Below are 25,711 nucleotides of genomic sequence, written 5' to 3' on the forward strand. Positions count from 1 at the left end.
ATTACGAAATATGTAAATTATTTTATATTTATTTCGCTATTTTTTGTACATTGGAGTAATATAATTTTGTATATTTTTTTCTTATTTAAAAAGAACAATGTTTTAATATTCAGAAGATATGCTGCTTAAACAATATTTGTAGATATCACGTAGACAATTAGATTAAAATAAATTTGTTTTTCTTTTGCGAAAACTTAATCTGTCTATATTTAATCCGATGTTTATTATTACAATAAATAAATGTATAATTGTATGTACGCTTGTTGGAACCGAGACGAAAATCTAAACAGATGACATAAGACGCGATTGCGTTGAAAATATCTGCATAATCTAATTATTGTCCGTTGGTGTTTAACCCTTATTAAGACATTGGTCAGTTAAAATCGTATTATCGCTATTGTATTGCAATTTTTCGAATCTTATCAGAGAGATCTGGCGATTATATAATTACAATTTATGCATTATAACATGAATTACAATGCAATAATTATATATTACAGTCATATATGCATTGCAACATATAAATAATACAGATAAAAGTCTCATTTTTATTTCGCTGTAATTCGCACATGCTCGTTTTTCGACTCCAGCGTTTGATTCGTGAAATTAAAAAAAAAAACTAATTAAAATTCTGATTAATACAATGGACATTTCGAAACAATCAAAAAGTTCATTATTTACATTAAAGCACTATAGGAAGAGACAGTTGATCATTTCCATCACTTCTTTTTCCATATACATATATACATAGACATAATATACACATTATAGTCCGACCTACATCTCATCGCATATTGCAGAAACATATACTTGACTAACTGTTTCTTTGGAACACTAATGAGGCAGGTGCGAAACGATACGTAAATAACAGGCCGCTTCATACAGAAATTATGAAAATACATGTTTGCCACGAACTAAAGATTTTTGCGCAAAGTCTACACAAAAATTTTAGAACGGTTAAACGTTTGGCACAGTTAGCCTGTTGCTGTCGCTACTACTACTGCTGTGAGTAGTATGCACCGGGTTACTAACTTCGACAGACGATCTGCAAACAGAAAGAGAAACGTGCAAATCAGTTACTTGCTAGAAAATATTTAAGTCTCCTGGATGGTCACCGCGGCCATATTGGATTCTTACTATCGAGGCGAGGAAAACATTCAATTTTGTTGTGCATGCCATTTTCAAATAAAAAGACATTTCAATGAAACATCACTGTAGATCGTTTCAGAACACTTCCGAAATTGACCGAAAACTACCCTTTTCCCTCGACAATAAACAAACAACTATAAAACGAAGCCTAAACATATGGGAAAAACAGCGTTTAACGACTATCGAAAGGAGGTGAAAACGTTCCTTCCGCATGCAAATCTTACTTTTCGGTCAATTTTACGACTTTCACGAATACGTTAAACGTTAGAGCACAAGCACAGCGCGAATCATAAAGAAATAGCATGCACAATAAAATAGGTTGTCAACGTGTCACAAAAGAAATCTAGGGGCCTTAAAAAATTAACAGTAATTAATAGTTGTATTCATATGGTTTGAGTTTTATCGTCAAAGTTTTAAAGTCGCATTGCGTGATTTACAAAGTTTTGTAACGCTATATAAATTCAAGATGATTTGGAAATAAACTTCTTCAGTTATTTTTTAATAATTAGTATCTACATGTTAAGAGAAATTGTTCTAAAAATTTTAATAATGATTTTAATAATGATACCACATCCAATTTCTCATTTAGTTTCTCCAAACATATAAGTATAAATTCAATGAAACGCTCAAGTCACGTACCTGTTATGCGTCAAATGACTCTTGACTAAGTCCCCGGAGGTCAACGCGGCCATCAAAGATAGCTCTCCGGCGAGTACGGTGGCGCAAACGATTTGGGCGAGTTTTTTGGCGTTCTGACCGGGTTCCGTGGGATGCGCACCCTTGATCCCCAGCATCGCCAAGCACGCACCTTGCGCCGGCAAACCAGTACCACCGCCCACTGTGCCGACTTCTAGGCTGGGCATCGTGCAGGTAATGTGCAGATCCTTGTCGTCCACACCACACGGTTCCATCACCGTTATACAGTTACTGCTGCTAACGTTCTGTGCTGGATCTTGTCCAGTTGCGATAAAAATTGCGGTCACAATATTTGCGGCGTGCGCATTGAAGCCGCCCATGCTGCCTGCCAAGGCTGAACCAATCAAGTTCTTCTTGATATTGAGCCTGACGAGTTTGCGCACCGAGGTCTTCAGCACGCGCGACACGACGTCCGCAGGTATGAATGCCTCGCTCACCACGGTTTTACCCCTACCCTCAATCCAGTTGACAGCTGCGGGCTTTTTATCGGTGCAGAAATTCCCACTGAGGGAGAGTATCTCCATGTCCGGAAAGTAGGTCTGTAACGTCTGCAGAGACCTCTCCGTCCCCTTGGACGATATATTCATCCCCATAGCGTCACCGGTCGTGGCGACAAAGCGTAGATGCAGGTCCCGGCCGGCTACTTTCGGGTCGATCTTCGTCAGTCGACCAAATCTGCTGGTTTCGTCAAAGCTGTCCTTTAATTTCTGAAAGTTTTCCGGATGTTTTATCCACGATATCGCTTCGTCCACACGCTCAATGTTCGGGAATTGCACTAGAGGTGCTCGAGTCATCCCATCCGTAATTACGCAAGTTTTCACGCCGCACTTCAAAAGCGCGCGGCTGCCGCGATTTGTAGACGCCACCAAGCAGCCCTCCGTCGTCGCCATCGGCACGTGGTACAGCTGGCCGTCGATCAGCAACGGCCCAACGATACCAACTGGGACCGGCACGTAGCCGATGACGTTCTCGCAGCAAGCGCCAAGTACCTTGTTGTAGTCGTAGTTCCTGTATGGCAAGTCGGTCATTTCCTCGGTGAATTTTCCGGCATCACCCACGACGAGACGCCTGATGTCGACGCCGCGCTCAGAGTCGGCCACCGCTTTTTCCAACTGGTACGCAGCTATGTCCTTGTGTTTCACCAGTTGTATCACCTCCTCGTTCGTCAAGGCACTGGCTCCAAGCTTATATACACATACAATAATATATATAATTATATTGTACATATACTAAAATACATTATGTATTATTATCTTATTATCTATTATTATCTATTATTATTATATCATTATATATTATTTTCTTACCTCTGACTTATATATCTCGAGACAGTCTTCCACGCTCCGGAGAGCTTCGGACTTTTCCGGTAAGTCAATTTCGGAATTGCTCGCACCATGGTATATCGCGTCGATCTGTACCTCCTTGTCAACGCACTGTACATCGTTCTCATTACCACAGCCACCACCCACGCCGGACAGAGGAAAGACCGGCTCTTGGGTCGTCGGTAATGTTCCGCCAAAATGTTCTCGTAACCACATATTCATCTTGATATCCATATCGTCCAGATTAGTTGAGTCGTCCTTCACTTTCTCTTCCATTGTCGTCTCCTCCGCCTCGTCCTCCTCTTCCTCCTCCTCTTTGCATCTCAGCCGTCTGTCGACCACATCGCTTCTATCCTCGAAGAAGATGAACTTTATCACCAGCGCTAACACCAGTATCAATATCACAATGTTGTCCGCGCTGGCTGATAGCCAAGTCATCAGGTGTTCCTTCAATTCGAACGTGGTCTCGACGTGATCGGAACCGTTTACCGCGTCCGAGCTCGTGGATGTCACTGCCCTTCTCGTCGTGTACTCGGCTTCTTCGCTCTTAAAGGGCCAGCGGCTGCAATATGGAACCGTCAATTAACACACATAAATCTAAATTATAAATAAATTAAAACAATCTAGATAATTATATATAAAACAGAATAGATATTTTATTACTATAAAATAAAACTTTTCCAATGCAATAGGAAAATTATAGATGTAAATGCACAATCCTAACGAGATGACAATTGAGATCGCAAATCGTATAATTGTGTGTAAATATTTAAGATTAAAAAATTATTGGAATGTTTACGTAAAAACTGTCTCATATGTATACACCACGATATAACGATAGTTATGTTAATGGACAAATGAGAGAAAGTCGTTTTGTGAACGAAACACGAAGCCCACGGAGCGAACGCAACAACAGTCTTTCGCAAACTAAAACGTATTATAATTCAGAATGATAACCGGTAGCACAAAGGAGAGAGAATATTCGAAGTATTCTGTACCACCACCATCACCTTATAATGTCACTTATTTTTGAACTCTCATTTTACTTTGTATAGACGACAGTCGTTTTGTACACGCGTTATTATTAACGTTCTCATGCAATATTAAAATACGCTTTGCCATTCACACGGATCTCGTACGAAAACGTAGCTCTCTCGATACTTTAAATATTGAAAAATATTTACGTATTGTATAACTACGATTGCATGAAGATGAAATTGTATAACGACATACGTCATGTTGAATTAATACATTAGTTATTTCAACAGTATCAATAAAAAATACTGTAATTGTTAAAATATGACTTTTCAGATTTATGTGTTTTTTTGTCGAAAGTAAAACCGTGAAAATCCAAGGTTACATCCAAACTAATATATGAGATTTACTTTTTTAATTTTTATCATGGCAGTTCGATTAAAAAAAACCGTCACAATTTTTTTCTAAAAATATATTTAGAATTCTATGAAATAAAGTCCATTCGATTTCGCCTCTTATCTTTGTAAATATCCCCTCGAGAATATCCGAGACGAGAATGATGAAATTATATATATGAATGACTTTTTCTCCCATTGCGAGATTATTTCGTTCGTACTGCGATAGCCGACAACTCTTTGAAAACGTCCAAACTTCTCGCTCGATAAGATCTTGCTTCCTGTGGAAAGCTTCATTGCATATGGATACTTCATTGAATAGAAGTCTATATCCAAATGCTAATGTTTACAGATGAACCTGACCTGACGTCAAAATTAGGCGTCACAAACTGTTTGACAAAGACGGCGCAAACATAAAAAAGTAATGGGGGTCAGATACAATAGCTCTTCGGCCACGGTTTCCTGCTCCGTCGCGTGTGTACGATATACATTGTCGTATATACACAGCCGCTTTATATTCTAAAGTTTGCATCAAGGAAAAGAAGAAGGAAAAGATCGCTTCTTTTTGTCATATCACCGCAAGAAACAATAAAAATGTATACCTGTTGGCATGTACTACAAATAGGCCGGCGATCATGATCATTTTGACTCGCTCCACCACAGGATTCGGTTTTTGATCCTCCTCGTTTAATGGCTGCATTATAAATATCTTGTCTGCGCTCAGTTGGCCCATATTATTACTCCCGCGAGAAAGCTGTAATTTAATGTGTATATAATTTTTATCGCATACGATATTGGTCAATTAAATTCTTCGTCTTTTTGGCGATTTTCTAAATTTGGAATCTCGGGGCCTTGAAACATTTCTAAAATCTTGCCAAATTCGACGCTTACATTATTCTCAAGTAAAAAAAGAACTTATATGGTATTTGTATAATGATGTATACGTTAAATATACTTGATAGCATCGGATTTCTCTAACAATAATGGACCTAATCTTTTAAATATGTGCTTTTCAACTTTGCTACGTTACGCTTTCTGCGTTTAAAACGGAATACTCGATTTGGAGGAAAATTGTAAAAGTACGGAGAAAGGAATCGTTTCAATGAGAACATCAAATTGAGCTATACCTCGAGTATGAGCGACAAGCAGGCCGGATAGAACGTCATGAAGACGATGTAGTTGACGATCACCCCGAGGCATGCAAAGGTGCAGAGGATCTCCAGTCTCCTGATGCCCGATAAGCATCCTATGCCGATCAAGAGGGTCTCCACGAGGGTATCCAGAGTGATGGCCGGTCCCAGCAGAGACATGCCGCGCGCGATGTTTGCTTTGACTTCGTCTTGATCCCGCGAACTTAGAGCGTACTGCGCCAATGTCGCGGCCTTTGATAGGTCGATGAGAAGCAAAAAGAAAAATAAAGCGTCTAGAAGAGTCCTAGAAGAGTAATAACGTTTCATTGTAATATCGCGCAAATAGAGAAGTCATCATTAGTCGCCTCGTATATAAAGCGACGGTAACCGCAACTGCTTACTTCAAGTCTGCGACATCGCTGCGGCCGAAATTCACCACGCTGGACGTGAATACCACGCTAGAGAACACGGTAAATAGGCCGGCGATACCTGAAACGCAATACGAAAAATCTGTTGAGTATGTGATAATCGAAATTAAGCGTGTTAAATTGCGATGAAACCGACATGATTTCGATGCGAAGGACGCGTAAGGAAAAGACAGGTCGCTCTCGTCGTGTTTCGTTCGTTCGCGAGTGAACGGAACTCAGTATTTTTTATATCTTTAACGATCTCTCGTCGGTTATTACTCTGTCAATGTCATCGGCGGAACGCAGTTCTGCATTTACGCGGCGCGTGTTCTCGTTGCAAATTAAATTATCTGCACGCATAACGTTACGCGAGCGTTAAATGGCGTAAAAAGAATTTCCAGTAACCGAATTCAGTAATCGAGCATAACGCACCGGACGAAACGCTGTCACTTTCTATGAGACTTTCACTGTTCGCTGTCGTGGGCTTTCACGCGCCGCTCGGGAGAATCCGGTTTTATCAATGGTCCTGACACACATAATTATTACGCATTTTGTTCCGAATGGTTCCGTCGTCGACGCACCGGTGTATATCGATTTGTATAGTAATCATGGAAAAAAGAGAAAAATTCTACTTCCGAAGAAGCGTAAAATCGAAAGGAACACTGTTAGCCGGTTCGTGCCATGCCGTCTGACTCTCTCGCCGCGTGCTTATTTCAGATTCAATTCGTATTTTCGAGAACAGTTTTGGTAGAAATCCCGTATTTATGATAATTCAACGTCTCTAGTCTGGTATCATATTTCAAAGTTAAAGTCAAGGTCTAAAGTTGTTAAATAACACTGTTCAACAAAAGAAAAATGCGCAAAAATGACAATAATAGTTTCCTATAGTACGGAAAAGAATTATTCTCTCTCTCTCGTTCTTGTGCTCGAAAAAAAATGAATTTTTGTTGAACAGTGTAATCTACGAACAGCTTGTACGAATTAAAATTTTCAATTTAATTCTCATACATATGTTTGTCAAGCAACGTAATAATAAACTGTATGAATGTATGAACAACAACTTTTTGCAATAAAACTTGAATGTTACTGGATAATTACAATTAATAATGAGAAATTTATTGGGCAAATACGTAATCGTCTAAAAACTTATGCAAAACTCAATACATTTTACATGCAGTTTCAATATAAATCATTATTCTATATGATGAATTATGTAGGTAATACATAAACAATGAAAGTTGTTTTAGGCGTTATTAATTTTCTTACCTAAAATGTATTTGGATCCCATTTTTTGCAAATTGCGGAACTGATGATAAGTGAATAGCACCGCCAGGCAACGTATTATCGTCATCACTATAATGTCAGCCGCTTTTAGATCCTATCGAACAATATGGATACGTTAGAAATTTTTTCTATCATCAGAGTAGACAAAAAAGTATTAATTAAAAGAAACAGTAGCGCACATAAAAATTTTGTTCGATCCAACAGTCAAAATTATTTCATAAGATATAGAAATAATATACAAGAGTCGGTAGTAATTTTTCTTGTCATTATGTCATAAAAATTTCTAACAACGCAAATGGATTTCAATATGCAACTCACTTCTTCTACAATAAGAAATTGGAATATTCAATATAATCACTGTCCTTTGACTGCTATATACATATTTGACATATACGCGCCAGTTTGAACTGCTCGTGTGACACACTTATGTAATTGATCGCAACGCCTTTTAACATAATGCCACTTAGAGACTACAAGTAACAACTCAGTGAAATGCAAAAACTTTCTATGGCGCTAGATTCGAAAGAAAAAAAAATTAGGAGGCATTACCTTCGTACCGACTACCGACCCTCGTAAATAAGTATCTTTCAATAATTCGATCTAATACAACATATTCATATACCTATACAAAACATCGTAAAAATCAGGACTTTACGTGACAGAAGTTGACGTCCTTAAGAAAATGATCGAAGCGTGGAATTTCACACGACGATCTCTGCTCACCATAGTATTGCATTTGTTGTGACGGCAGTACGTGGCACCGGGCAAGTCCTCCCCGCGTGCCCATTCCTGTCCACTTCTGGTCTCGATGTTAAGCATACACGCCGTCAAAGTAAGGATCGTCACGATCACCTCCAAGGGATGACCGGCGCAGAACTGGCCGTGTTTTTCGAATACGTGAGCCAACATCTTTGATGGCTCTCGTGAAAAAAAGTTCTTCCGAAATCTGCAACATATTGATCGCGTGTTTCAAATTTTAATAACTTATCGAGGGAAAAGGAGAAAAGACGGGCAATTTAAAGATTCATCGCGCGCTTCTTTGGTCAATCCTGAGTAGCGATCGCGAAACTTTTATCGTATATAGGGCAGAAACATGAAAAGTGAAAAGTTTCATGTAACTATATCATTCTATTGGTGTTGAATAGAAGAGGGAGATATATAGTCATATATGAAATTTTTCACTTTTCACGTTCCGTTCTAGGAGAAAAGTTACGCGATCGTTGCCCTGGAGTCAATTTTTTCGTTAGCGAAAATATTAAAGGAAATCGTCTTTTATCGCACAATTTCTCGCACTCAATATATCAGCTTGTGACGGTCTTTTTTTACACGGAACTCATTCAAACACATTTATTTCTTAAATTCGCTTGGTTTACTTTCCATTTATTCGTGAGAATTGACTGGTTTCTTTCGAGAGTGAAATAATATATGCGTGATCGCGCGCGTCTATGCCGACATGTAATTTGCATGCGGCGCAGACGACGCCCAGGTTTGGGGAAAGTGACCGTTGCATCACTTTTTCGAGTGTCAACAAATGTATAATAGCTTTTAGCCAATTAACTTATATAATTGTTATGTAATTGCCGAATTCTTCAGCAATTCTACCTGTTGTCCTATCTTATACAATCCGAAGTTATTTTTTATGTCGTAGCACGTCAATTTTACGCGCGTTCTATTATAAAACGAAATATAATTTTCTATCTCTCTACGTGTGTGCTTGTGTGAAATAAAGTTATTAAATACTTCTCAGAAATATTTTATAACTTATTTCCATATTATTTCGTATTTCTTTCATACAAGCATACACGTAGAAAATTAGAAAAACGTTATTATATCATTATGTCGTTCTATGGAACGCGCGTACAATCGACGTACAACGATATGAAAAATAACTGCGAATTGTATAAGATCGGATACTAGATAGATTTGTTGAAAAATTCGGCAATTATATAAGTTAATTACATTAAAATACATTAAAATAATGTTGGGAAATCATTAAAGTCGAAAGTGCTGAACAATGTAGAGTTACGATACTTTTTCTTGATGTCATTAAATGGGGTACTCGGAATAGCTCAGTAATAAGTACGGTAATATAATGTTTTTTCACTTAATTTTATAAAGAGATTATGCGTGTATGTAAAATTATGTATATACATGTATAAACTAGTGGATTTCCAAGCTACACAAATAAGATGTGCGGTATAAATTTACATATCGTATCTATTCTCATTGTCTCTTTGTCTTTTACTCCCACTGCCTGTCGTCTACCGTTTGCACATAAACTCTAATATGTCGATTTACATGTGTTTTGTTTATTTTCTTTGTCACTCTCATCTTCATAGCATCTGCATATCGACTGCCCGAAAGAAATTTACGAGATTACGCAAGAATAGAAAAAATGAAATCTGAGTCTCATGAATATATTACGACGTCGTTAAGATAATTCGAGTTTGCGAAAAATCCGTCCTAATGCGTTCTACTAGACTGGCCAGTTAAACGAAATCTTTACAAGAGTTGGATGACAACACGGAGGGATCGACCGATAATACTGTTACAACGAGTTGCGAAATCGTATTCTAGAACATCTTAAGCAGCCCGGTTCGGTTTCTATGTTGATCGTTGCCTCCCGAGGACAAAAAAAAAATCGCTGAGAAAAAAGTCAAGCGAACTTGGTTCCACATAAATGTGTCATTCCCACATTCGAAACATCGAATCAGTAAGTCCTCGAGGGGTGAATCGGATGGAAGGAACGCGCATGCTCCGCAGGGTGACCCTTTAATCGCGGGCACTGTACAAGTTCTAGGGCGTCCTGTGTGACCAACGCACCTGTCCGGATAGCCGAGATCTTTTTATGCATACAGTAATGATACAGGTTGTCGACTACGGAGAAAGAGCACTAATTCACCGGCGTGACTCGAAATGTCTGTCAAGGTTGGTGACTTTCCAAGTGTCGAGAAGTGATCGCGCGAGTATTTCTACACACCTAACTGATCATTATCCTCTTCTCAGTTTTAACAACTATCGCGGAATTTACTTTTCTCGCTGCCATGGCTACGATCTGTGCTCTTTATACGAAAAAGTATATTGTCGCCTGCAAAAATTGTCACGTTTACATGAATTAATTAAAATAAATTAAATTGATTCTTCGATATAAAACGAATAAATTAATTACATTTGCATAACAATATGCAACTGTTTCACCACGACTCTTTTTCTCGGGAATAAAATTTATTAGGCCTTTCAAAAGTGACAAATTTCTTTAACCCGTTGCCAAAAGTGCGTATGACGGCTATATATAGCCGGCTACTTTTGTTTTTGCGGCTATAGCCGTCATCGACAATCAACGGATTAACAGCAATTTGTTATCGTTTATCCTATATAGTTTTAATATGTATATGTATATCGAGCGTAATATATATGGAGAGAGGTAAAAGCCATAGATAGTGATGTAAGTCAAATTTTTTTAAGTATTGACTCGTGTGCATAGATGCAATTTATATATTGTATATATTGCATCTATGCGCACACGAGTCAATATCTTAAAAAATTTGACTCAAATCACTGTGACTTTTATCCCTCCATATATATATATATATATATATATATATATATATATATATTTTACGCTTGATAAACTTATTGCGCATAATTATAAATAGAATAGTAGAAGATAATAGTGAAAATTATAATGATACTGTAAAATCAGATCTACACGGAGAAAATTTTATATTAAATTTTACTATGCTGCCGCACCAACTGCGGACCATCAAGACGCCCAAGTTTAAATGCTATAGTCTTATAGTAAAATTACTATGTCCATAGCATTTAATGCTACGATCATAGCATTATTATAGCGTTGAATGCTATGATCGTAGTATTAAATGCTATGGACATAGTAATTTTACTATAAGACTATAGCATTTAAACTTGGGCGTCTTGATGGTCCGCAGTTGGTGCGGCAGCATAGTAAAATTTAATATAAAATTTTCTCCGTGTATAAAAAGCATATGCGATAGGACATCAAGATGGAAATATCGCAAAATATTTATAATTTTTCAAATTCTTTAATATTGTCACGTATTCTCTGTAGAGAACTTATATTTTTCATTTTAGATATATTTATATATGTCAGCGATGTAATTATTTGCCTCCAAAATGGCAATGTTACCGATAAATAGAAATGAAAAACGCTTAAAGATAAATTGGTTGACCGTGGAAAGGATTAGTTACACATGTTAATTGATACACATCTCTTAAACAGGTAATGCAGGTTCGATTGGCAGTCGCTGCATGAAACATGCATCGCTAATTATGCAGGGAACCATGTATATGATTACCTCCGAAATTTCTTTCGCTTTAGAGCCGGTTGTTCCAACCTGTTGGTAAACTAACTAACTATAATAGTTAAATCATATGTCTACCTTTATCTAATTTAAAGAAAAAACAAAGCACATATATGCTTTAACTATTAGTTAGTTCACCAACACGTTGGAAGAACCGGCCCTTAAACTTGAAACTAGATAAATATGATATGTGAGAGCCGCGAAATTATCAGTTGTATAATATTTTTTTAAAAATCGACTTGTTGCATAAACTTCGCAACCGTGTGAAATATATTTAAAAAAAAAATAAAACATCTCAATATGAGCAATAACTTTATAAGTGTTTCTCGTAAAAGATTTTAAATATTTCTTTATATTTTGTATATAAAAAAAAAACAAAAAATAATTCCCATCACATTTTATCATAATTATCACAATATATAAGTTGTAATTCTGCAAATAAAAATATAGCTATACATATCTGCATTGTCATTTATATTACAAAATATAATATTCATTGAATTAAATTACGTTAAAATGCGATAAAAATTATATATCGGATAAAAATAAAACAAAAGTAATAAACGATCGCATCGCAAGTAAAAAGCGAGTTAGGTTGACACAAATTCCTCTTTCAGTTTCAATTGCTCGAGGACTATCGGCTTCTCGAGAACACAAAAAGGGACATTCCTTTTACTCAATCCTCGATATCTGTAATCGAGAGAGAAAGTGCGTGCGTATATTCCTCGGACGTTCTGCATATTCTACTTTTTTCTTCTCTCTCTCTCCCCCCCTCCCCCTCTGTTTGTCTGTCTGTCTGTCTCTTTCTTTCGTACTTCCCTTTTCGTCAGTCAGTGTATTTAGAGGCGAAATTTCCCGTACTTTACTATATATACGCTGAAAAATCGCTACTTTCTTTACTTCTTCACGTTCCAGGAACGTTCACTTCTCTCCTGGCGCATTAATGCAACGCCGTTCATCGCGTTGCTCACTTTTTCCGCGATACGTTTCTCTCCCGCGACCGGGTGACCCTGAAGTAAATGAAATTTACTTTCTTCGACGAAGCGCAACGAAGAGTGCGCGCTCCGGCGCGCCTCCTCTATTATCCCTCTCCCTTTCTTTTTTTTCTTCGTGTCGGAGCGACTAATGAGTAGCCGGGGCATACCTACTCTGACGCTAAGATTGACCTGCGAAGATTGATGAACGTCCCAAGAAGCTCAGAAGGTCCCGTGTCAAGTGTCTATTTAGGATACGCGGGAGTCCGTCTCTGACGAATAAAGGTCCTCGCACAATGCCAGGCAACAGGCAATAGGAACAGGGAATAACACAGGCAATATAGATCTTCAACCTATCGGAAGCCATATTTCTGCGTGTGTCGATCCATTCTGTTTCTATTCCCTGTTCCTATATTGCCTGTGCTTTTGTATCGTGTTCTGACCTTAAACCCCCAACGAGCTCCTCCAATTGCAAGGTTCTGGCGCGGAGCCCGAGTCCGAACTTGCGCTCCGAGCGATACGTATCTTTATTACAGATATTTACTTTGCGCATGTACACGGTTCCGTAATTAATTAGACCCTGCAGTTTCACAAATGTCGGTTAGTTTTTAACCTTAGATTAACTTACTCTTTGTCTCTTTCTAAACGTCCCCCTTATTAGAAAGAAACGAAGAGTGAGTTGATCTAAGGTTAAAAGCTAACCGACGTAAGGCTAAAAGTTAATCGATGTTTGTGGAACTGGGCTTTAGATAGCTAACAAGCAGCTGAAAAATCAGTCACGCAATTTGCCTTTCATTAGCGATAAATTGATAATAAACGTAGAATATGCCAAGCGAATGCGGTTTGTATTGTTCGAGTAAAATTTTATCTTAACATATTTAATTTTTATTAAAAAAAGACATTAAATATTAAATAAAAACATCTGTGTGAGAACAATCAGACACTGAATTTTCATTGTGAGGGCGGATTGATTTACCAATAAAAAAAAAAACAGTAATAGAAAATGAATTAAGTTCCGACGTTAATAATAAATAAAGGCATACAGACTTGGTTGAATTTTCTCTGTTAACAAATATGTCTCTCGAGCTGTCACAAAGTATCTTTTATTCCCAGAAATAAATCATTAATTTACCGATATAAAAGTTAATTTATATATTCAGACGTGAGAAAACAACCAGGTTTTCACATCCAGCGATGAATGAAGGTAACTTGAATTCGTAGTTCAAATCTAAATTATATTCGATTTGACAATGGGTCATTTTTAACAATTTCTATATAGATCACCACTGATCCTACTCATATACTGTTCGGAGTACCGATGTATAGATATATTTGAATTACAGATATCCGATCGAAAGACATCAAGTAAAAAAATTAACAGTCGAAAAATAATACGGAAGCCGCACGAACACATACCTTATTTGCAAATAAAACAATCCGTGGATTTTCAATCCGATATCCGCCGCTGTTGCGCACGGTTCGACGCCTGGCGACGGCCAAAATATTATTTTCTCGAAACGTGCGTTATCGATCGCCCGATTTTCCGAAATCTTTGCCTATGACCCCACGAAGTCGACGAGATAAACGCGTGTGCGCGAGCACGTCGACTTCTCGACGGTGAAAATATTTCGACGTCACGTTCGCATTGGACCCGCAACTGTTCCCACGAATTCGTCGAACGACTCAACTATATATAGGAAGAAGCGGAAGAACCGCAAACGGAGCACCCGGTCACCCGGCGATAGACACGTGGAGAGACCAAGAGTCGGTTTCGATATGCGGCCTGACGCCGTAGACGCGAGAGATATAAAGCCTCCTTCCAAATTATAAGGCGCCCACCGACTAACTGACTTGACGTCGGGACCGTCGGGTCGGTCGCCGTCGACCGTGAACGACGCTCACAATTGCCGCCGCGTTGCATTCTCGGCCGTCTCTGCGCGCGCGCTCGATTGCACTCGCGCGGGGGATTGCGCGCAGGCGCAGACGCGTCCAGTCGCGTGCACGCACCGACCCGAATGGCGCAATTTTCGTGCGATTTGTGAAATTTCTCGATCTGCTGGAAAAAAATGTTTTCAGATGAATCGACGTATCCATGGTTTCTTCAATCCGACACGTCCGGACACGCGTTTTGGAATTCGTCGCTTCGATAACAAGATCTAAATAAACAACGTCGATATGCGATACATCGAAAGTCGCGCGCCGGAACTTTAAATATTCAAATTCGTTACGCGAACGATGTAAATATGAAACAAGTGAAAGATAAGAAGACATTAAAGGTGCCAATTCATGCGATGCTGAATATTCAGCGTCGTCGCTGAATCGTCGTTAATCGTCCCGGTATACAATCAAACGTAGACTTCGAAATACGTAAAATATTAATTACTTTCAAGTAATATCTTCAAGTAATAATATTTTATGGATACGTATATAAGGGCTGGTTGTTCCAGCCTGTTGGTAAACTACCTAATAGTTTAAATCATATGTATGTCTTTGTTTATCTTTACATTGGACAAAGATAAACATGTGATTTAACTATCAGGTAGCTTACCTGTTACCAATAGGTTGGAACAACCGGCCCTAAATAAAAGATATTATTTCTGAAGTTTTTTGCTTGCTGAAAATGAGCGTCGAGCGTCAACGTGAAGAGGCACCTTTATAACTTCACCAATCGATAGCATAATCGAAGCATTAATAAAATATTTTTTATTAAATATTAAATATTGAAGTGTCTTAACACGGTTTCTTTTTTCTTATAAGTAAAATTCTTATAATACTTATGACGTATGAATCGCGCAATATAAAAATTTAATTTTAATTTATAATGGCTATGTATCCATACGCATCATACATACAAGATTTATATTATTCATTTTACGAGTGCGTTTTTAGATAAATTCGGCGATCGTCTCAGAATAAAAAAATTTAGAGATTTTTTCCGTGGAAAACATTGTAACTTTTTTTCCAACGTCATTATTCATGTAGCTATTGTACGTACAATCTATATATGTGACGTTTTCCGCAGATTTATATAAATAATTTATGATCCTTCGTTTAAACATTCGAAATACTATACGTGCTGTACCAACAAAAAGTACTATAGTTGCAAATAGCTGTTATTACGAATTTAGTGGGGCCTTTTACCATAATACAATGGAGACAAAATAATAATAGTAAAAATACGTAATAGCATAAGAAATGGAGGATCCTCTATCGGACGTTTGTTATTAACGTACCTATAAAAGATGCTAGAAAATATATAATATAATAATGCCGATGAATTTATATAATCGAAATGTCAACAAATTGCGCGCTATTTTGGTTAAGAAAGTTGGTTGCCGTCACGTTGCAGCGGAGCAGGGAAAAGCCTATATAGGTGTGTTTTCGTCACGTAAAATCAACGAGTTTTAGTAAAATGAATACGAGGATCAGTACGAAAGTAATGTATCCTAATATTTTTTTTTTCAAATCTGGCGTCATAGAAAATTTTGCGTTTCAATGAGTTGTTATTTGAAGTCTCTAGTTGAGCTGTGTTGAGTGGTATTGTGGTCCTTTACGTGAGTTTGTCACACGAGCAGTTCGAACTGGAGTACCTAATATGTTTCAAATGTGCGTTACGGACAAGGACGGTTGAATTTCTTACCGTGGAAGAAGTGAGTTCTAATGGCTGCGTTCACCGAAAAAAGCGGATCAATGATTTTTTTTATTATAATTGGTTTCTACCCTTGGATCCAGGGAAGAACTAAAGGCAAGATCCAATATTTTTAAAAATTACTGATCACTTGCCGAGTTGCTTTTTCTGTTGAACGCAGCATTGAAATTTATTCGCGTCTCAGAAATGTTTATGTTAATATAATTTTTGAAATACAAATAGATTTCAATAGGACTCACTTCTTCCACGGTAAGAAATTCAACCACCACCCTTGTCCGTTACGCACATTTGAAACACACGTCACTTCGAACTGCTCGTGTGACACACTCATGTAAATGATCACAATACCACTCGACATAACTCAACTAGAGACTTCAAATAACAACTCATTGAAAATTTTCTATGGCGTGAGATCGGTGAGATTCGAAAGAAAAAAATTAGCGGGCATTATACTTTCGTACCGACCCACGTATGTGGAATGCATTTAATTAGCTGATTTTAAATTGTTGTTTGTATAATTAAAACTCAAATATGTTATTATTCACGTTGAAATGTGGCAATTTTGTTGTATTTTTATAATTTCTTTATAACTGTGTAGACAAATCATTTCAGTCTTCGTAAAAGTTTCAGTCCTTCCTCAAATATGTAAAGAATTAAAATTCCTGTAAAATTCGTAATTTATTGCATATCCCCCGTAATATATCCCCGTAGGGTTCGCAATCTACTACCAATACTATCCTTCTCCTCTCACTTTAACCATTTGTACCAACGGCTTAACGTCTCTTCCCGAAAGACGGAGCCCAGTTTTCTCCGCACAAGAGCCTATCTTGCACGAAGGGGCGCAGCTATTGGAAAAACATTCCATGCTTACATGGATTCCATGCGCTTCCATGCTCTAGTGGACTCGAACTTGGTTTCTCAGATTACGAGTCTGGCGCTCTACCACTAGACCACACTGCCGCCTTATGTAAAAAATTATTTACACCTATTTTCATTAAATTTTTGTTATTTTTAATATGCTTTCAAGAGTTATATTACAGGTGTCGTAACATTTTTGCTATGTCGCCCGTGTACCAATAAGAGAGAGATAAGAGTATAACTTCAATAATTAATTACTCGACAACCATACGGACAATTGTCTTTAACTTTGGCATGGACGAGATTCCTATAGATGAATATCCTCCATAAATCCTTATCATATTGATTTGAGCAACCAACCTTCTTAAATACCAGGAACTATAATGCAATAACGTTAACGAATTCAGATAATCGAAACGTTATCAAGAAAATATACATAAATTTAAAAGAAAAGAAAATATATGGAAATAACGGTGTTTAACAAAAAAAAATTATTTAAAGAACCCCTTCAATCCCATGAAATGCACTATTGAAAATCTCTAATGTAGACCGCAAAAATCATGCAAACTTGTGTAATCTGACAAATGTCAAAAGTTAGTAAATGCACGAATAATTTTATTCTCGTTGCACGAAAATTCAATAACGCGATACTGATTTGAAAAAGAAATGACACAATATATATGCTATATATCAAGCTACATATTTATCTATATATATTTCGTTACTGCGCATTCTCTATAATTTCTTATCTATAACGGCGCTCGTAAGTAAAATTAAATACTAAATATTAAATATTAAAGTCGTCAATGTGACTTATTCCCTGTAAACGAAATTCTTGTGAATATTTATGACGTATAAATCGTGTAAATTTAGAATTTAGAATTTAATTTCAATTTATAATAATCGCTATAATTCACACGCAAGTTACAACTGAAAGCATACAGAATTCAGTGAGCAGTAAAAAAGTATTTGGCATCAATTCAACTGTAGGAATTAAAGTGGAGATCCGTGATCACAGTATCCACAAAATCGTGCACGATTGCGACTCGAAATACACAAACTTTATTCGATGCTAATATCCAGCTTTAATCGTAAAAGTTTACTACGAATGACTAACCAACAATTATTTCCGACGAAACGTTCTGCAAAGAATAAAAAAATATATATATATAGATATACGTACGCACGATCTGTTGTAAGCCATCCGATCGTTACGGTTGACAATTTCAGCAATTCGCAGGCGCATTAGAAAAGTAGAAATGCAGTCGAGCAATAATGCATGCGTGCAAAACTTTTCAGCTCGTACGACGATTCAAAAGAAGACGATGTCGTGCGACAAGTCAAACTTGATCCCGATTTAAAAAAAAGCGAATTATTATTCAAATAATTAAAATAAGAATAATTTTTCAAACCAACTGTTCAAAGAGAGATTGACTGGAATGCGTTAAACAAATTTGATTCCAATTAAAAAAAAAAAGAATTATTAAGAACCATCATTTAATGCCCAATTAATTTTGTTTAATCAATTGTAAGTACTAACCGAAAATCTGGACACGGATCATCGTTATTTAAATCGTTCGGAAATTACGTGCTGTACTTCGTAGTATAGTAGGACACATGCTGCTGAGACGGTACAACACTTTCCTGAAGCTATTTTAACATCCCTTATAGGATTAGATTAGAAGTGAGTTTCATATGCTGTGCATCGTGCGTATGTGCACGTCGACAGTGGAAATGCTTTCGTGCGCGCGATTCCGGCCGACGAAGTAGTATATTCATCATCTCGCTGCTTTCCAAACTGTATCTTCGCCGACGATCGACTTCGCAAACCTCTGCAAAACTCACTCGCGCTTCGAGAGGTTCAACTTTGTTTGGGGGTAGATAAATGAATATAGGCAATTCCTGGATATGTATCATCACATTATCGCGTGCGTCATCCCGATTCGCGTTAATCGATTATTTATGACAGAGAAACACAATTGGGGGAGAGCTTCTTACGCGCATATATATTTACGACGATAAATTTCTTTTCTACTACGTAGATTTGTAATTCTTGGTACACACACGCGGTATTTCTCGTACTTAAAACGATGGTACAAAGTCGATTGTCTGATATATGTGTGTTCCATCTATTATATATACAAAATAATTCAGAAAGACGATCCATCTCGATTCGACGGAAGAACTACGGTATAAATCAATGATGAATTATACCTAACGCTATTAATTTATAAAATGATAAAGTAATACATGTTAAAATTCAAATTTATATCGCAATACTTTCAAAATAAATGGTATATATTATAATCAGGAAGTAATATTTTACTTCAAGAATTTGATTGCGCAAGTAGAGATGAACTTTACATTTCTTTTCAAAATTCAGGATAAAGAGAATCCATTTGAGTCAGTTAAAAAAAATCAGCTAAAAAAATTTGTCGAGACATCTAAAAATCCAAACCAAGTGGCTCCAAGAGCTTTGGAAAGGAGGGGCGGGGGAGGGAAACTGAGACAAGTAAAAACATCGAATCGGTCTTAACAATAAATTAATGTGGAATATAATTATATAGAACATCACGATTCAAAAAGTCCCTCCCTACCCTATTCAGGATAGTTTTCCTAGGACAATTATTGTTGTTCTTTTCTTTACAAATCAACGACTCTTCGGAGCTGACAAAAGTCAGACGACAACCATGCACAGCGGGCACGTGTGTACGTGGGCCAACGCACGTATTACCAAAACTTATGGAAAAAAAAAAAAAAACAAAGGTCGTTCGTGCCTCGTGTCACGTTTCACGGTGCGTAAAGCCCCTTGCACAATGCCAGGCAACAGGCAACAGGAACAAGGAATAAAAATCAGAAATCACGTATAAATGCAGAATAACCAGTGACACAGACACAATAGACACAGAGTTTCCGTCCCGTTGGAAATTCTATGCCTATTGCCTGTTGCCAACCAATCATAGCATTCGAATTTTTTAGGTTGTAATTAACGATTTTTTGGTTATTTCCTGTTCCTCGTGCCTGTAGCCTGGCATTGTGCAAGGGGCTTAAAGCGCGCAGTAAGATGGAAAGCGAGAGAGAAACCCCGCCGGTCGCGTCGAGCAAACAGCGCAGTTTCGGGTAAAATCGACGGTCGCTGCGCGAACAGCGCGAAGGCTTCGACAAGCGAAGTGGAAAATCGCGAGCGAATCCGGCGGGCGCGCGCGATCGCACCTTCTCTCGTCTTCGGTATCGCGCGCCCCGATATCCCGTCCAATTTTATTCAAGATATAAAACGGCCCTGCTGTTCTCGGCGACTTTAGTTCTCGGCGTTACACGAGAAAGGCCCAGCGCGCGCGAGGCTTTGCGACGCCTCGTAGAAATCGGCTACCTCGCTTTCTAACGGGTCGTTTATCCGCGATACCGTCGCGTCGGATCGTTTCATGCGTCGCGAACGGATCCCGCGCGTTCTCCGCTTCTTTCCCGCCGCAAAATCAAATTAATGATTCATTACAACGAAGTTGATCTCGCGAGCTGAGAGTTCCTCGCGTAGCGAGGAAAGGGTTATCTATGTACCCGATCGGGGGGATTTCTACGTGGAAGTTGCGAGCGGCGAGGGATCTAGAGACGTCGACGAAAGAATTGCGTGTTTGCCGGTTTGATTTGACGCTAAAATTAAACCGCGACCGGGGGAATGATGAAAATAATAAGGAAAATACGGTGCGTGCTCCGTTTCGTGTCTCGATCGTTTCTCGATCGCGAAGAGCGCTCCTCTCTCTCTCTCTCTCTCATAAATCGCACGCGTTTCAAACAGTTTACAGAAACGGCACGCGGCACGTACGTTTTCACGGTCAGCAGAGGGCCGAAATTAACGGAGTATGTTTTCGCCGAAAACTCCCGGCTTCGCCGAATGCGTAACAGGCGTACCTATATACGCGGGCCGCAGGAAGTCGCCAAAGCGAGCAAACGTATAATTCGACGAGGTCGCGATGTGTTCTCGCAACATCGTGAGACACCGGCGATCATCTTTCATTCCGATCATCTGTCCGGCTTCTCGGATGTATAATTTGCGCTATACGTGACCGCAATATTGATGACGACAATCTCGGCTGCACGCTGCACAAATCGCGATTATTTTCAGGGAGGAAGGCGAAACCTTCCACCGAGATCCCGCGGCTTTCAAATGCTAAACGTTAAAACGCCACGTGAATGTGATTACGTCAAGCGGTTTCGCTGTTCCTAAAATACGCCGTAAAATCAAACATTATCATCGGTATATCGCTCTGCATATGATCCTGCCTTTTCGGTGCATTCGCGTTCTCTAAATCTGAATCAGCGAAAAGTTACCGAAATGGCATATTTTACCCTAGTCATTGAATGAATCAGTGACTATTCACTGATATCAGTATAGTCTAAAGTATGCCACTTCAGTGACTTTTCACCGATTCAGATTTAGAGAGCAAAGTCATTGTTGATCGCCAAAAGCTTACGCACTTGGCTTACGCACTTGAAGCTACGGAGCGCTAGATGAACTCGAAGATTTTTTTTTTTTTTTTTTTATTTCATCCGTTGTCTACAGGCGTGGGGGAGGAGACGAAAGAAGAATTCGTTTCGACCTCGCGGTATCTGCCGTGGACATTAAAAGCCGGATTGGCTTATCGTTACTGACGAACTACCGATCGACCAAAAAGGAAAAGAAAGGAAAGCGAAAGAGAATGCGTCAACGCGTAATTACGTGTGTCGGTGCACAGAAAGGAAAAAAAAGCGTCGAATATACGCGCAACAATCCATAATCTTCTTCTAAGAATTTCTTATAAGAGCTTCTTATCTCGACCTCTCTCGCTCGACCTTTTTTGCCTAATTTAACGGTAAAATATGACAAAAAAATGATCCCCGTGAGTCTTCACTTGACACTTCTTTTTTTTTTCTGTGTATGCGCAACGTGTATATACGTCAGCGCCGCAGACATATTCGTCGGGGCACGACAATGTCTGATGCGACAGTAAATGTTGGAATAGCTTTGTCGCAATTTAAAGTCAGTCCCACGTACACGGAGGAGCGGGCGCGTGTATGACGTTAACGCACCCGCGTTCCTGCGTGCGCGCGCGGCGCGGTTTCTCTCGCCGTAAGTATAGAACGCACGCGGCATACTCATGGCGCGTGCTGACGGAGAAAAAAAAACATCCGGGATTCCCCCGAGTCGAGAGTGCACGGGCCAAATCTACGAGAACCAACGTCCGAAAAGTCTCGATATTAACATCAGCGCGCGATTCATATTATATCTGCTCTGTGGCCGTTACAAATATATTGACGCAAGTATACGACGCACAGGAACTTATCGCAACTAGGAAACGATTAACTAACCAAATATTAACTCGAACACTCTCGTTGGCTATAGGCTATAGGTATATCGCAACTAGGAAGCGTTTAGCGTAAAATTAGCTGAAGTAATCTTCAGCTTAAGGTCGTAATCATTATTTGACTATCCTCGTAAAAATTATAATTGTTACTATATTCGTTAATTCAACGCATTAATACACTTTTAAAGCGCAATTCTTCGTATATTCGTCGTTACATATTTTGTTTAACTTTGCTGTTCTTTTTCCACCGGTCTTCTGCGCGCGATTAATCATTTAATTCAAAAAATGGACCTGAGAGGAATCTCCGGAATTCTTTTATCCATGTACTCGCGCGTTCCGCGGGATCCGCGTATTAGGCGTTATCAGTTATCACCTCCGTGAGAACATGGGAATCTTTCAATTTGCGGTCGATTTTGCCAGTTTTGCTTTTTAATTTGCGCGCGTGACGAAAGTTTGCTCGCCTAAATCTATCGCTTCCTGTCACACTTTCTAAAGAAGTCCGTATGTCCGTATGTATACGTGACCATCCAAATTATGCGCGACGAAGTTATGCGTGTACACCCTACGTGGCACAATCGAGTCGGCGAACCGCGTAACAATAGACGATACCGGATACGTTCAACGAAAATCTCTATTTCTAATGTCGGTGCGCCTATTAGTAAGCGAGCCGACTCGCGGAATCGGTCGTCGCAGCGGCATTTAACTCTTAAATACGCAATTTTTCGTAGCGTTCTGAGCATTTTCTGGAAGGACCTTTCCATCCAAAAGGGAAAGAAGAACCAGAAGGGCTGTTTACAGATCTGCAAAGCGCGTTTTATTTCGAACTTCACGAAGGAAAGTACGCGGAGCATCGAAAAGTCGCTTTGCGTACATGTAAAGCCTTTTTTTTTCTTTTTTAAGTTCGGGATAAGCCTCGACTTATTGTCGCGTCTCCAACTGGGAATTCCAGTTCTTTAAGTATACTATCAACAGCTATATGAAAAGCTGCGCATTTAAGGGTTAAAGTGCGTCATGTGATCGCGCGACGCGTGACTCCGATTCAATTTGAGTCGCAACAATAGGCCTGTTTCACATTGAAGAGAAAAAGAGAAAAGATGAACCGTGCAAGAAGTTCAGTTGGAAAACAGTAGACCCGGACTTACAGCAAAGTTATATAAATTGTTGCTGCAAACTGTTTGAGAGAGAAAGAGAGAGAGAGAGGGGGGGGCATATAATATACTGACGCAACCATTGTTCAAATAAACATTGATAAGAACAACGGATAAGAATTGCTTGCAAAAACGAGAATATACTATAATATATACACGCGCGTGTGCAAGTATACTTAAAAAAGCTCCAAAATCAAAAAGGACACGTTTTCTTCCGTTTTATAATTTTAATCTCGACTCACTTCACTTATTCTATTTTATATCATTACAGTTGAGGATGAAGACTAACAATAATATATCATATTTTCATTGTTTTCTTTAAATCAACTTGATTTTCTTTTAAACCAACATCTTATTATTATGCTCGAAGGCCGTTTGGCCTTCTCACTAAGCTTTGCCCATTTTTCGTTGACTTCTTTGTTATTAATTTAAAGGACATGTTTACGAACGTACGTACGTACTTAAGAAAGTTTCGGAAACGAGGGAAACTCGTTCCCCGCAATATATACGTAAATACATGGTAATTTCGAGTAAAGTAACATTAACCTGACAAGTCAAACTTTAAATTGCATTCCTTTTATTTTTTTATTTTTTTGTTTTTTTAGTTTCCAAAGTTTCCCCCCCCCCCCAAAAAAAAAATTTTACGCCAACGGCGCCAGTGAGATATCTAATCCGTTACGAAACGCGAAAATCCATCGTTCGATCCCGTTGCCACGCACAAACGAGCTCAAATTTTTTTACGAAAGGGGGGTGGAAGGGTGATATGCGAGCGTTATCACCCGAATACCCGAGATTGTCAGTATCAGAATTCGTAAAATTTGCTCGTCGATCGATCGCTCGTCGCACCGCACGCCCCGCCAGTCACATAACCTATACGGGCGAAAACGGCAAACTGAACTCACGTTGCGATCCCCGCCGGGGATGTGTCGCTGGTACGGCGACACCGCCGAAAAGGTATCCGTCCGCGGCGCGTCAGCCCCCGACTGTCCTCTCCGATGCGTACACGCCGCCCTTTCGGTCAGCCCTTCATGCTCCCGTCACCCACGATCGCACTACTGCAACCGCACCGAAACCGTGCGCCGTGGGTGCCGCGTAATCCCACATAATCCACTAATCCAGTCGTGGACGACGTGGACGTGGTTACTCGTGGTGCGACGAACTTCTTTTTATTACGACATCTACCCGACATTTCGGGAACAGGTTGCGTCACGTATTGATCGCGCGTCCTTGCCGGACACTCGTTGTCAGATCGGTACATCATCGGCCCTTCCGACTGACTTCCGACCGGCGAACACGTGGCGAATCGTCCCGCGAGCAGACACGACTGACGTTGACTCGACTGATCATGGTTGTCACGATATAGTGGTAACCGGCGCCTTATTAATGATCGTTGGTGACTGGAGAAATTTTTCGAGATTTTGTAAAAAATTTTGAATGGCATACTTAAGAAAAATGCGTCATTCGGCGGGTTATCCACGAAAAAACACAGTCTCATTTAATTATATATTACATTATACTAATAACAATTTATTATTAATGTAGGCATACGATAATAAAAATTCTAGGGTTGAACGCGTAAAATATAATTTACATCTAGGTGCATATATAATGTTTAACGTGTCATCCATGTAAATAATCAGTAATCTATGAGGAGGATCATCGAAGATTTATATTTTATCATAAAAATCAGTTTATGTATTTCGTTCACAATTTCATTTCCAATGCTATTATTTGACTTGGGTACAATTTTTAGGATGTTAGAAAAATTAACTGTGGTTTTAAAGATTTTGATCTTATACTTGTATGGAAAAAGAAGATAAACATGGATATTGCGCGTGTTGCAACTGTGAGCTAAACAATATGCCGCTTTTTGTCATTTAAAAGCTCATAGAGGAATAACGTAAATAATATTTCTATATTAATATCACGCATCTTTTTTGTCACTGCGCAGTTAATAAATAAAAACATTTTTAATTGAAATGCATCTAATATAACTAACAAGTCTAAAACTATTTTATATCTTTGCGAGACTGCAGTTTGCAAAA

At 38.8% G+C, this 25,711-nt stretch overlaps 1 protein-coding gene across 2 annotated transcripts; it reads right to left on the bottom strand.

Annotated features, from left to right (window-relative positions):
* Positions 1-9: 9 nt before the first annotated feature.
* On the bottom strand, positions 10-25,211 carry Hmgcr (HMG coenzyme A reductase). Of its 2 annotated transcripts, none has more exons than XM_077400218.1 (9): positions 24,569-25,211; positions 8,082-8,304; positions 7,341-7,452; positions 6,069-6,156; positions 5,665-5,971; positions 5,140-5,291; positions 3,153-3,729; positions 1,789-3,029; positions 10-1,045 (listed from the first exon to the last, which is right to left on the bottom strand). In XM_077400218.1, exons 2-9 carry the CDS (start codon positions 8,265-8,267, stop codon positions 958-960), a joined length of 2,751 nt encoding a protein of 916 aa, XP_077256344.1. In that variant the 5' UTR covers positions 8,268-8,304; positions 24,569-25,211; the 3' UTR covers positions 10-957. The 2 variants fall into 2 exon arrangements, with proteins under 2 accessions (XP_077256344.1, XP_077256352.1); XM_077400226.1 differs by lacking the exon at positions 24,569-25,211 and adding an exon at positions 14,089-14,511.
* Between the last annotated feature and the right edge of the window lie 500 nt (positions 25,212-25,711).

Source organism: Temnothorax americanus, unplaced genomic scaffold (genome assembly GCF_048541705.1).
Source record: "Temnothorax americanus isolate GAGA-0224 unplaced genomic scaffold, ASM4854170v1 Scaffold1, whole genome shotgun sequence".
Classification (NCBI taxonomy): domain Eukaryota; kingdom Metazoa; phylum Arthropoda; class Insecta; order Hymenoptera; family Formicidae; genus Temnothorax; species Temnothorax americanus.